The following is a 12,970-nucleotide window of genomic DNA, read 5'->3' on the forward strand; positions in this document are numbered from 1 at the left end:
CTGTTCCTTCAGTGGCACCATTAAAATAATTCATTGACTTTAAGACTTTTAGACAAATTACGTCCGCTGTGGCAGACATTTGGTTACAGGTAAAAGGTGATGGCTCAACATAGTCACTCTCTGCTCCAAGTTCTACTGCATCTAGGTGGCTATGCTGCTTAACTGCATGGTTAAATATGCAGCACATTCTTTAATTGTCTTGGGTTCTTCAATATATCAATAGAAGATAACTAGTTTCTAGCATTTTAAACAGCTTCCAAATCATTGCTTCTAGCATTTTAAACAGCAACCTCAAAATGTGTCTTTAAAATGATTAGAAAAAAGGGAAATCTTGTATATAATAATAAACTGATATAACAGACTGGGGAACTTATATCAGATTCCAGATTGTGTCCCAGTTCCTTTTTCCCTGCCTCTCCATGTTATGACTCTTCACCAAACCTTTCAAAAAGAAGACTCACTGAAACTATTATCAACTAATTATCAACCAATCTCTGCTATGATCCAGAGCCTTGATTTTGTCCTTATTTCAAGAATATATCTTTAGTTCTCCTGGATATATGGAACATTTTGTGTGATTGGGATATTATATATAAATTCCAAAATGTCCATTAATTGGTGAAAGGATAAAGAAGATGTGGTGTGTATGTACAGTGGATTATTAGTCATTAAAAATAATGAACTCTTGGGGCACTTGGGAGGCTCAGTGGGTTAAAGCCTCTGCTTTCAGCTCAGGTCATGATCCCAGGATCCTGGAATCGAGCCCCGCATCTGGCTCTGTGCTCAGCAGGGAGTCTGCTTCCTCCTCTCTCTCTCTCTCTGTCTGCCTCTCTGCCTACTTGTGATCTCTGCCTGTCAAATAAATAAATAACGTCTTTAAAAAAATAATGAAATCTTGCCATTTGTAACAATGTGGATGGAGCTAGAGTGTATTAGGTAAGTGAAAAAAGTCAGCAAGAAATCTACATATTTTGTCAATTTATAAATATTACAAAATTTTAAAAGGCTTTTGTATATGTCATATGTTCTGTGTTATTTCAGATAAATTAAGTTTCTATTATGTCTCTGGAATCACCTCAACCACATGGAAAATCAGAACAACGTCACAGAATTTCTTTTCATGGGTCTGTGGGGAAATAAGCACATGGAGCTACTGTTCTTTTTCTTCTTCCTGCTTTGTTATTTGGTAATCTTAATGGGAAATTTTCTCATCTTATTCACAATCACCTGCAGCCATCTAATCGAACAACCAATGTACTATTTTCTATGTCACCTTTCCCTCATGGATCTCGGCTACACCTCCACGGTGGTCCCCAGGCTAATCAGGGACTTGGTCACAGCAAGAAAAAACATTTCCTATAACAACTGTATGACCCAGCTCTTCACTGCCCACTTGCTGGCGGGTGTGGAGATATTCATCTTGGTGTCCATGGCTTTAGACCGCTACGTTGCCATTGTCAAGCCCCTGCACTACATGGTCCTCATGAACCGGCGGAGGTGTAACATGTTGATCTTCATGGCCTGGGGTGTGGGTTTTTGGCACTCTGGCGCTCTACTGCTGGTAGTACTCCATTTACCTTTCTGTGGTCCTAATCAGATCGATCACTACATATGTGATGTGAAGCCTCTCTTAAAACTGGTGTGCAAAGACATTCATGTTGTTAATATCTTAATGATTGCAAACTCAGGAATGGTGGTGGTTGCTGTCTTTCTTGTCCTGGTGGCTTCTTACATTCTCATATTATACAATCTTAGGACATACTCTTCTGTAGGGAGACGCAAAGCTCTTTCAACCTGCAGCTCTCATGTAATGGTTGTCATCTTATTCTTTGTGCCTTGTATCTATATTTATGTTCTACCTGCCGGAAGTGAGAACAAGGATAAGGAAGTCTCTGTGTTTTACACTGTGATTGCCCCCATGCTGAATCCTCTCATCTACACCCTGAGAAACATGGAGATGAAAATCGCCATGGGGAAGGTGTGGTCTAAAATGATACATTCAAAATTCTGGTAGGGGCACCTTGGTGGTTCATGTGGTTCAGGTCATGATCAGGATCATGGGACCAAGCCCTGCATAGGGCTTTCTACTGAGCAGGGAACCTGCTTCTCCCTCTGCCACTCCCCCCTGGTTTTTCTATGTCAAATAAATAAATAAAATCTTTAAAAAAGTATTTAGGTAAAGATGATATTTACTTTACTTCTCACCCTGTTTTCCCAGCGCATTTATTATTTGAGATGTTGTAGAAGATATATAGCTTTCTTTGGGGAGTTGGACTAAATGATCTCTAACATTTTAAGAGTCAAAGAAGAAAGTTACTATAGTTCAGATTGCAATCTGCATGCTAAATAAAATCTTTAAAAAAAATTTCAGGTAAAGATGATATTTATTTTACTTCTCACCCTGTGTTCCCAGCGCATTTATTATTTGAGATGTTGTAGAAGATATATAGCTTTCTTTGGGGAGTTGGACTAAATGATCTCTAACATTTTAAGAGTCAAAGAAGAAAATTACTATAGTTCAGATTGCAATCTGCATGCTAAAGTTTCCAACTAGTGGCAGATGTGGTTGAATGGGTTTGAGGAATGCTAGAAATGATTTTCTAAAACACATAGCACAGCCCTTTCCAAAAATATAGATGGAACCCTATTTTCCTTGAATAAAATCCAAACTTCTCTCTTGCTTACCAAAATTCGTCCTGGCCAAATTTGCTAATCTCAGAAGGCATTACATTGGTAGGAATTATGGCATTACAATGACAGGTTGGGAGCTCAGGGAGAGCTGGGTGATTGCTGACTCGGGTACATTTTCATCTTTGGGTCTTGTCAATTTGCTTTAATTATATATGCATTCTCATTTTTCAAATGTCTACGAAATGCATAATATTGTACTGTATAAAGTTGTAGCAGTACTTTGGCTAACACATGTGAAGATTTTGCTAGGACATATGGCTAGTGGAAACACGTTATATATCTTTCCTCTTTCTTTACCTTTCTTGGTTTTTTTTTTTTTTTTTTCCCTTTGCTAGGATGCTTTCAACCAACTACACCCAACTACACATTCTTCAAACATACTCTAAAGTCTATCAGCTATATGACTGTTTCTTCTATCTTTCCTGGTTATAATGCTGCCCCCACTATGCGTTAGAGTTCATGTCTTTTTTTTTTTTTTTAAGATTTTATTTATTTATTTGACAGACAGAGATCACAAGTAGGCAGAGAGGCAGGCAGAGAGAGAGGAGGAAGAAGGCTCCCCGCTGAGCAGAGAACCTGATGAGGGGCTCAATCCCAGGACCCTGGGATCATGACCTGAGCCAAAGGCAGAGGCTTTAACCCACTGAGCCACCCAGGCGCCCCTAGAGTTCATGTCTTAAATGTAAGTCACACTCCTGATATTTTCTTTTTCCAGAAGTTTTTGCCAATTCACAGATAGACCAGAAGTATTTCTGATTTTCCTCTGTTATTTTGTTGTTATGAAACTGTACATTTACTCCTTTTAAATTAATCATCTGCCCTATATTAGTATTTTTTCTTATGTTTTCCTGGTTTGAGTCAACTCAGGCAAAGATGCACTATATCTTCATTTTTCTTTTATCCATTTTCCAGCAATGAACCCACACAAATTAAGAAATAAACAATTAATGAATTAATTTAATAAATGACTTTATTGTTTGTTCTCACTATCCAGAACTTCCCGTTACACTATGAACTATTATGAATTGGTAAAATATGTAATAAAATATGTAATGTCAGAAAGTTTAAAAATTCAACATACATTTCATGTAGCTATCAGGGAACGAATGAAAACTGGCTGAATCTCAGCCACCTATTAGGTCTTTTTACTTATTTTCTGCATTTGGAGGTGCTACTATTTTAATTTTCAGTTATCCCTTGTCTTTTTAATCACATAATCAAGTCAGCTCTGTGTTTTGGTTCCCATTTGGGAAGACGTTTCTCTCTGCCAAAGCACTTGCCTTTTCTCAGCAGAATGTATTGTTTCCACACGCAGTTTTCTCAAGTGAATTACTTCTGCCCCACAGCCAAGAAGTCTAGGTAAAACCATAAATGAGATAATGCTTGTCTTTAATGTCAGGAAAGTTTCTTTTAGTATTTCTGCTCTTAAACTTTTCAGAAATCTAACTAATTATGTTTTGTTTTGTTTTGTTTTTTCTTCATGGGTCCATGAAACCTATAGAATATCAAGGGAAAACATTCTGCCTCTTTCATAGGAAATTAAGTCTGTCTAGTATAGTTTGGTTTGACCTGGTTTAACCTATTAATTTTCAAAAAAAAATATGGATTATTTTTAAAAGTATAGAATTGTAATATTTGTACCTTATATGTGTGATCATTTTTGTCTGTCTGTGTCTGTGGTATGTGATGTTTTGAGGGCCTTCAGGATGGGTCAAAGGAAATACTCAACCCATCAGAAAGAATGCTACACAACAGAACCAAAATCTTTTCTGATTTGATTTATTTTCTTAAGAATCTGTAATATTATTTTGGCAAAAAATATAAAAATATTATATAGTAGGCCCATCAAAAATATATTGAACCTAGATTAGTTATCCACTTGTAAGTTGTTCTCTCTAGAATTCACATTCCAACCTATAGAACAATACCTAATACCTTCAAAAATACCTGAAATCTCAGTTTTGGAAGTAAGCTCATACAACCCATAAAACAAATGGTTTTAGAAGGGAATTAGAAAAGAAGAAAAATATACCAAAATCAATTCTGAGAAGAGTGAGTTAATATGAACTGAGACAAATGCAGGGATTGAGGTGATAAATGAGGTACTTGTACACATCTCTAAGGAATATGCTCATATGTTTGTGTGTGTTATTGGTAGACTTATGACCAACTATGTCCTGTGTATTGACACAAGGTCTGAGTGAAGCTTGGTCAAAACCATGTGTTATGTTGAAATGGACAAACAGTAAAACACTGAGTTCTGATATCCATCATTCTGAAGTACTAGACTTTCTTATTTACTCAGAGTTACTACACTGTCCAAGCTGGAGGCAAGTAGTAAACATATAAAAACCAGCTCCTTTCACTCATAGAAGGCACACAGTTCTTTTCCTTATTCTTATTTAGTAGCTCTTTGGGCAAATCTTTTTAACTTCTAGTGGACTGCGTTTTTATTGGAACCAGAGAACTAACATTACTTAACTCACAGGATGCACTATTAGGAGATGCAATGATACAATAAACTTGAAACACAAAATAATCTCTGGATAAATTGTTTATTATTATTATTATCATTATTATTATTATTATTATTATTATTTTGTATCTGATAAGATTCTGTAAAATTTGATCTCCTTAAGTTTAACATGTATAAAGGATTTTTTTAAAGCTTTTATTTATTTAGTTAACAGAGAGATCACAGGTAGGCAGAGAGAGAGGGGTAAGCAGGCTCCCAACTGAGCAGGGATTCCTACATGGGGCTTGATTCCAGGACCTTGAGATCATGACCTGAGCCAAAGCCAGAGGTCCAACCCACTGAGCCACCAGCACCCCAAGGAAATTTTTTATATATGGATTTGTATATGATGGAAAAATTGTTCCCTGAATATCAATGTGTACATTTCTGGCTGAACCAAATAACCTGTACAGTTGAACTTACTTAGGGCCTGGGCAAATGGTAAACAGAATTGCTGGGCATTGAGTGCTGATTTCTCCTCATAGTTTCTTATATTCTCACTTAATGATATAACATTTTTACCTAGCATGTGTATGAAGAATGGATTGTTTATTCTTTTATCTTTCCTTTACTTCTGTCCTCCATTCCTCAGTCATCTATTTCATCACTGTTAGTCCCTAGCAATAAATAACTCCACTTGATAGTGGGTCACTATTTTATTGATCTATCTAATCTATCCATAAAGGTTACTCTAGATAATGATGTGCATTGAACTGTATTGCATGTGTTTGTTTCTTTTTGTCTTTTCCCATTTCAGAGTTTTCTGAGGCTAATATAAAAGGAATTTCCAAAATGGAGCAAGCAAGCCTATTTAAGAGAGGTTTTTTTTGTTTGTTTGTTTTTTGTTTTTTTGTTTTTTTTTGTTTTGTTTTTTTTCTTTATAGGATCAGGAGTTCATAAGTGAGAAAGCATTTATGCATGGCCCCATTAGAGAACCCATGAAGATTCCTGAAACTTTCAGAGAACAGCAAGCCCCAGCCTGGACTTAACTTCCTCCTTGCCATGACAACTGAATCATTGCATCCTTCACTTATAAAGGAGCTCCAAACTCTCATTTGCATGTTACCCCAACCAATCCATGTAACCCTAATTCCAATCTCTGTTTTACATAGAGGACCTGAATGAGAATTAGACTCATAGCCTTTCACCTGTATAACTCTGCTTCTCTTTGACTTCCTGGAAACACAATTTGGGTTTCTACCTGAATCTGTATCTCTCAAATAGTCATTTTAATTGCCCAAGTAAATGTATGTTTTTGTTTTCAGTGAAGTCGTTCTTAACCAGCACTACCCTAATGCTATTCCATGCTGTATTATTTTAATTCAGAAAGCAAGATGAGTGCAAGTCAGGCAGAGTTTCTGAATTGCTCTTTCTGACTAGAGCATTATGGAGCCTCCTGAGAAAGTGCTTTACACAAGCCAACACAAATATGAAAAGTAAAGTTATATCTAGAAATTGCCCACAGGCACCCGAGTCAATACCATGGAGAGCAACACAGAGGCATTTGGTGAAGATCTGTTCAGAAATACCTCTAGGAATATAATTTCTTAGAGTTTCAAAGACCTATTAACTCTTGTGTTGTCATATGTTATATTCTGCTCTTCTGAATCAACTTTTCTCCAGCAATTGGTATAAAATAAGTGACTCCTAGGACTTAAAATGTATATCTGTTTTCGTAAGAATTTCAAAATACTTAATTTTTTCCTTCCATTCTTCCTTTTCTTTTTTTCTTTCTTTCTTTCTTTCTTTCTTTCTTTCTTTCTTTCTTTCTTTCTTTCTTTCTTTCTCTCTCTGTCTCTCTCTTTCTTAAAATCCATTTCTTACATCCCTGATGGTTCAATGGATATTAAATTCTACTCCCCTTGCAAATATGTAAAGTGTTCTAAGATATGTTGAAATTTTCAAATTAATTTTAGAGAATTAACCTAAAATATGCTTGAATATTTGGTTTGTAAATCTCTGCATTTTATTTTATCTTTAGATACCGGAGAAGAATCAGCAGAGTGAGTACCTCAGGAGGGAGCTCCCCTGATTTCACCTAAAGGCAATCTTACAGCCACTGAGATCTAATGATCTATGAATTACCATGCCACTTTCATTGGAGAATGCTCCACCAACTGTGCTTTGGGGTGGTTATATGCTATTTAAATTTATTCCACTTAATTCCATCCTTAAACCATATTTTCTCTAGCAACATAAGATAATGTGATTACACAAAATAATTTCATGAACTATAGTCTTATTGTGCATTATTCATGAGCAGAATTCCACTTGAGAACAAAAACAGTTGAGTTGAACTTAATGAAATTTTTAAGTTTCAGTGAAATTTATTGAGTCTCTTTTTGATACTTTTGTATTTTCCATTATATTCTTATGAAGGAATAGCCCAATTTATGATTGCATGTCCCAATGATGAGTAATTTTCTAACATTCAAAAAACTTGTCATTCTAAAATGGACTATATTTATCTGATTGAATTAATGGAACTATCATGGGCCATATTCTGATATCGTTAGGAGACAATCTGAACTTATGGTGGAAACTCTAACTATAAGAGCAATTATTCTTATTATCTAAATAGTATAATTAATACACAATGAAGAATTTTTATACAATTCAACCAAAGAAATAAAATTATAATTTGATTGTATTTTTATAGTGCAGGGAAATTACAGGCCAGTGATTAGTATTAAAAAGTCCCCAACACAAACAATTTTATAGATTAATTTTTACTTCTTTTTACTAACAGATTGCTCCAAACTGAAATTTATCATGGTCAACCCTATTAATATATATTGTGACATTTTGATTTTTTGTTTTGTTTAGTTTTTTTCCCTGTTGACTTGGTGACAGATGTGTACATGACAATCTCAGAGACTGTTAACTTGAAAAAGTAAAAGGAAGCTAATATGTGGCTTTGAACTATGTACAACACTGGGGAATTTCACATTATTTTTGATATTCTTCAATATAGTCTGAATTATGTAATAATTTATGGATTCTATAAATGTGGACAATGAAGCTTTAAGCTGTTAGAAATAATCTCAACATTCATAAATGGTCTGGAAAGGGAGACAGTTAATTTTGTTTACTGAGCTCTTATTAAAAATTATTGGTGTATAGGAAAGGAAGATATTAAACAAAGTTAATGAGAAAAATGGGTATTGTCCTTGCTTATGCTGAATTATTGACTTCTCATAGAACACTGATCAGATTATTCAGATTTTAACCTTTATACATCTATTCTAAATAGTCATAATTAAAGGGGAATAAAACATATATTAGGACATATTTTCCTTAATATCAAACCTCTGACCACTGGAAGTATTTAGGTGAATTGTTTTCCTTTTATATTTAGATCGTTGCGGCTATCAAAAAACAACTTGAAACAAAACAGTTCACCATTCAGTTATTATACTTCTCCATGTTTCTATATCTTTCGTGGTCCATGATTCCAACTAGAAAATGCATAAATTTCTTCCTTTCATCACTTACGATATCAGTTACTTGACAAACTGAGAAAATATGGCCAAGGATATATTACATGTTTCAATCACAATAAATCTATCATGGACTGCATTCACATATCCCTTTTACTTCAGTTAACAGCAGTAATTATAATAGCATTTCCCACTCAGATATCAGGATGAGAGTTTAAGAACTGTTATGGGTGAAACATTGGTGATAATCTAGAAAATGAATCAGAATCCTACCAGAAGGAAGGCACATAGCTATAACTGATGAAAAATTATTTCAAAATGATTTGGAATGAAGAATGCTGGACCACATATTTATATTAACTGCAAAATATATCCCTCAAGATATTCATAAACGTAGATTAGGTGATCAGTAATCGTTACCTTGTACACTTTTTTTTTTTTTTAAATAATTGGGATGAGAATTCAAAATGTATCTTCTCACTGCTGGTCTGCAGGACACCCCATCATCTTGCACTGCTCACAAGCATCTACTGAAGCTCTCTGGACTGAATGGGAATGAAGATATCTGTCCTCCACATGATTATTACATATTGATGCTAAATTACCTAGATTATCTTGATCTGCATCTCTTTTATTGGAAACCCAGGGTTTGGATATATAAGTGACGTCCACTTAAGTTGTTTATCTACCAATTAATTTTGAGTCAATTTGTTTTAGGCAAACACATCTCTCTGTAAATGGTATGCCATCTCCTAAATTAGGAATCAGCACTGGCTGCAATAAGGTAAGGAGAAAATTGATCCAAGAATCATAAAATTATTAACATCTATTTAGGTACCATTCACTATTGAACACAGTGAACTGATAATTGTGTTTGCTTTATTAAAAACAAGAGAGAGGTTAGGAAGCCTGATAGAGGTACCAAAGTCATAGTAGAAATGGACTCTTTTTCTTCTTGATGAAATTAAAGTTGAATGATAAATTAAAACAGAATGAGTTTCTTATAGTATATATTATTCAAAAATGCTACACCAGTTACCTAAAATGATCTTAAAATCATAGGTTTTGAGTTTTTGGTGGATTTGATGACTTCTAAATACCTTTGCTATATTAGTATTCTCTGTTTTAAAATATTCACCCAGGCTGGCCAGAAATGGTAGTTACATCAGGTTAGATAAAGAGAAAAGCTGTGCTGTAGTGTCTGCATCTCATTGAGTGACATTTAATTCCTCAGTGTTGGTTAAAAGAGCTCCCAGAGTATATTCTGTCTATCCAACCCTCTTTCTTTCAAGAGAAAGATTCAAGATTCTGCGAAAGATGCAAATTTATGAATCTTTGATCCATTCACTGATGTAAAATCTAGTTGCTGAGGGTTGAAACAAATCTCTCTTTGAGCTACATTCTTTATCATATTCTTTGTTGAATTTTATTCTCTAGATCACATATAAAATACTGAAGTTCCTAGGAAAAGTCATGAAATATAAAAGTGTAAATATAATTCTTTACATATTTCATTTTGCATTTGCAATCACAAATTTAGATTAATTTAAAACAATTTTTATTTAGCTTGTAAAATGTAAATAGGAGAAATGAAAAAAATTGGCTCTTTATTTTTTTACAATTGAATCGTTTTTAATGTGCCTGATAGTATTTTAGTATTTTTTTATTTTTATTTTTTTCAAGATTTTCTTTATTTATTTGACAGAGTGAGATCATAAGTAGGCAGAAAGGCAGGCGGAGAGAGACCGGAGGAAGCAGGCTCCACGCCAAGCAGAGAGCCCAATGCGGGACTCGATCCCAGGACCCTGAGATCACGACTTGCACCAAAGGCACAGGCTTAACCCACTGAGCCACCCAGGTGCCCCAGTATTTTAGTTCAAAATATGCAATTGATACTGTTTGTCCAAAGGGCAAGGAAGATAATCTTTTATTTTATTTATTTATTTATTTATTTATTTAGAGAGGGAGAGATAGAGATAGAGAGATGTGGGGGCAGAGGCAGAGGAAGATGGAGAGAATCTTAAGCAGCTCCACACCCAACAAAGAGCCTAATACAGGGCTCTATCTCATGACCCTGAGTTCATGACCTGAGACAACATCAAGAGTTGTACACTTAACCAACTGAGGCACCCTGGCACTCCAAAAACTGATATATTTTTAATAAATTTTCATTCCTGAGGATACATTCCCAAATAAAACAGAATTTGTCCAGATCATCCTGAAAGAAAAAGAGTTTCACCTATGCATAAACATGTACATTTTAAAATGTGCAAAATTTTTAACTATGTAAATTATAGTCCTTTTGTTATCTAATTAATACAACTAATAATAATAAACTTATTGCTTTAACATAAATCTAACATTTGATTATTCCATCATCTTGGATGGTAATGCTGAAAATTACATCATTTTCCAGTTATAGAATAATTTACAATAGATTTCTAAAATAAGAGAAATAAAAAAGAAGCATAAATCTAGGTATCAGGAATAAATAATATGTACTCAATGATATGAATTTGCTTTTTGTTAAAATTTATAGTATTATTGCCATGCTGCTAATTTGTTATGCAGATTCTTATTTTGTTTTCTCTTTTCAGATATTTAACCCATCTGTTTACAATCTATGCCAGTCTGAAATACATGGAGAGCCAGAGGAATGTCTCAGAATTCATTCTCTTGGGACTTTCGTATGACCAGAACATGCAAATATTTTGCTTTGTGCTCTTCTTATTCTGTTATGTTGTCCTGTTGGCAGGAAACCTTCTGATCCTTGTCTCCATTAGATGCAGTCCTCTTTTGCACCAACCCATGTACTACTTCCTCAGCCACTTATCCTCTATGGACATCTGCTATACCTCTACCATTGCACCTAAATTTATTGCTGACCTGCTAGTGGAAAGAAAAACCATCTCCTATGATAGTTGCATGTTACACGTCTTGAAAATGCACTTCTTTGGAATGATTGAAGTTTTAATCCTTACAGTCATGGTATTTGATCGCTACGCTGCCATCTGCAAACCTCTCCACTACTTGCTTATCATGAACAGGACAAGGTGCCATCTCCTAGTCTTGGCTGCATGGTTTGGTGGGGCTGTCCACTCCTTTCCTCAATTTCTTATGGTAATCAGGTTGCCCTTCTGTGGTCCTAATGAGATTGATCCCTACTTTTGTGATATTTTTCCTTTGCTAAAGGTGGCCTGTACCGATACCTACATCACTGGTGTCCTTATGGTTGTCAATTCAGGACTGGTTTCCTTAGTGACATTTGTGGGTTTTTTTCTCATATTATTATATTATTCAGTTTAAGGCATCACTCAGCTGAAGGAAGACGCAAAGCCCTCTACCTGTGGGTCTCATATCACTGTGAATGCTTTATTTTTTGGGCCTTCAGTCTTTGCCTACCTTTGGCCTCCAACCACTTTCTCTGAAGATAAAATATTTGCTCTGTTTTACACCATCATTGCTTCCTGTGTTCAATCCTTTAATCTATATGCTGAGAAATACAGAGATGAAACAGGCCATGAGAAGAACATGGGGTCAAACAACAGGGCTCAACCTCTTTTTAAAAAAACAAGGAGCCAGCTAGACCTACATAGGATAGGGAAGAAACCATTTCAAAGTGTACTTGTTCAGCTGGTATCATGATCCTGAGTGACAAAAATCGGAACTTAAGAGTTTAATAATAACTAGAAAGAAATATTAATTTAATCATTCAAAAATAACTTTAAAACATAGTTAATTTTATAGACTTTGAGATGGTAAGGACAAGCTTATAGACACAATATTAGTTATACATACAGTTAAGACAATGTTATATAATCTGTGAATTGTGATGGAAAAAGAAAATTTTAATAATTTTGTATTAGAAAATTCAGGTTTGTTGGCTAGACCACATGAGGAAATAATCTCTATAGCAAAGGAGTTGTTAAAGTCCATGATTTTAGGGGCACCAGGGTGCCTCAGTGGGTTAAAGCCTCTGCCTTTGGCTCAGGTCATTTTCCCAGGGTCCTGGGATCGAGCCCCACACTGGGCTCTCTGCTCTGCGAGGAGCCTGCTTCCCCATGTCTCTCTCTCTGCCTGTCTCTCTGCCTACTTGTGTTCTCTGTGTGTCAAATAAGTAAAATCTTAAAAAAAAAAAAAATCCACAATTTTAAGACCAAGTTTTGCTCATGATATCATCTTCCTCTAAATGAACTCAAGTTGTATTTAGAAATTAATCACACATCAATAAGTTTGCATAATAAAATCTGATTTAAAATGATTCTCTGGCTTTAACTCTCTTGACTTCATATTGGATATAAAAATAAATTAGTGAAGATAAAGT

At 35.0% G+C, this 12,970-nt stretch overlaps 1 protein-coding gene and 1 pseudogene across 1 annotated transcript; both read left to right on the forward strand.

Moving 5' to 3' along the window:
• The first annotated feature begins 1,084 nt into the window (after positions 1 to 1,084).
• Positions 1,085 to 2,014, forward strand: LOC116599896 (olfactory receptor 4P4-like). The gene has a single exon (XM_032359838.1). The coding sequence runs from the start codon at positions 1,085 to 1,087 to the stop codon at positions 2,012 to 2,014; it is 930 nt and encodes a 309-aa protein (XP_032215729.1).
• A 9,272-nt stretch (positions 2,015 to 11,286) lies between these two features.
• On the forward strand, positions 11,287 to 12,232 carry LOC116599897 (annotated as a pseudogene).
• Positions 12,233 to 12,970: the final 738 nt, after the last annotated feature.

Source organism: Mustela erminea, chromosome 9, assembly GCF_009829155.1.
Source record: "Mustela erminea isolate mMusErm1 chromosome 9, mMusErm1.Pri, whole genome shotgun sequence".
Classification (NCBI taxonomy): Eukaryota; Metazoa; Chordata; class Mammalia; order Carnivora; family Mustelidae; genus Mustela; species Mustela erminea.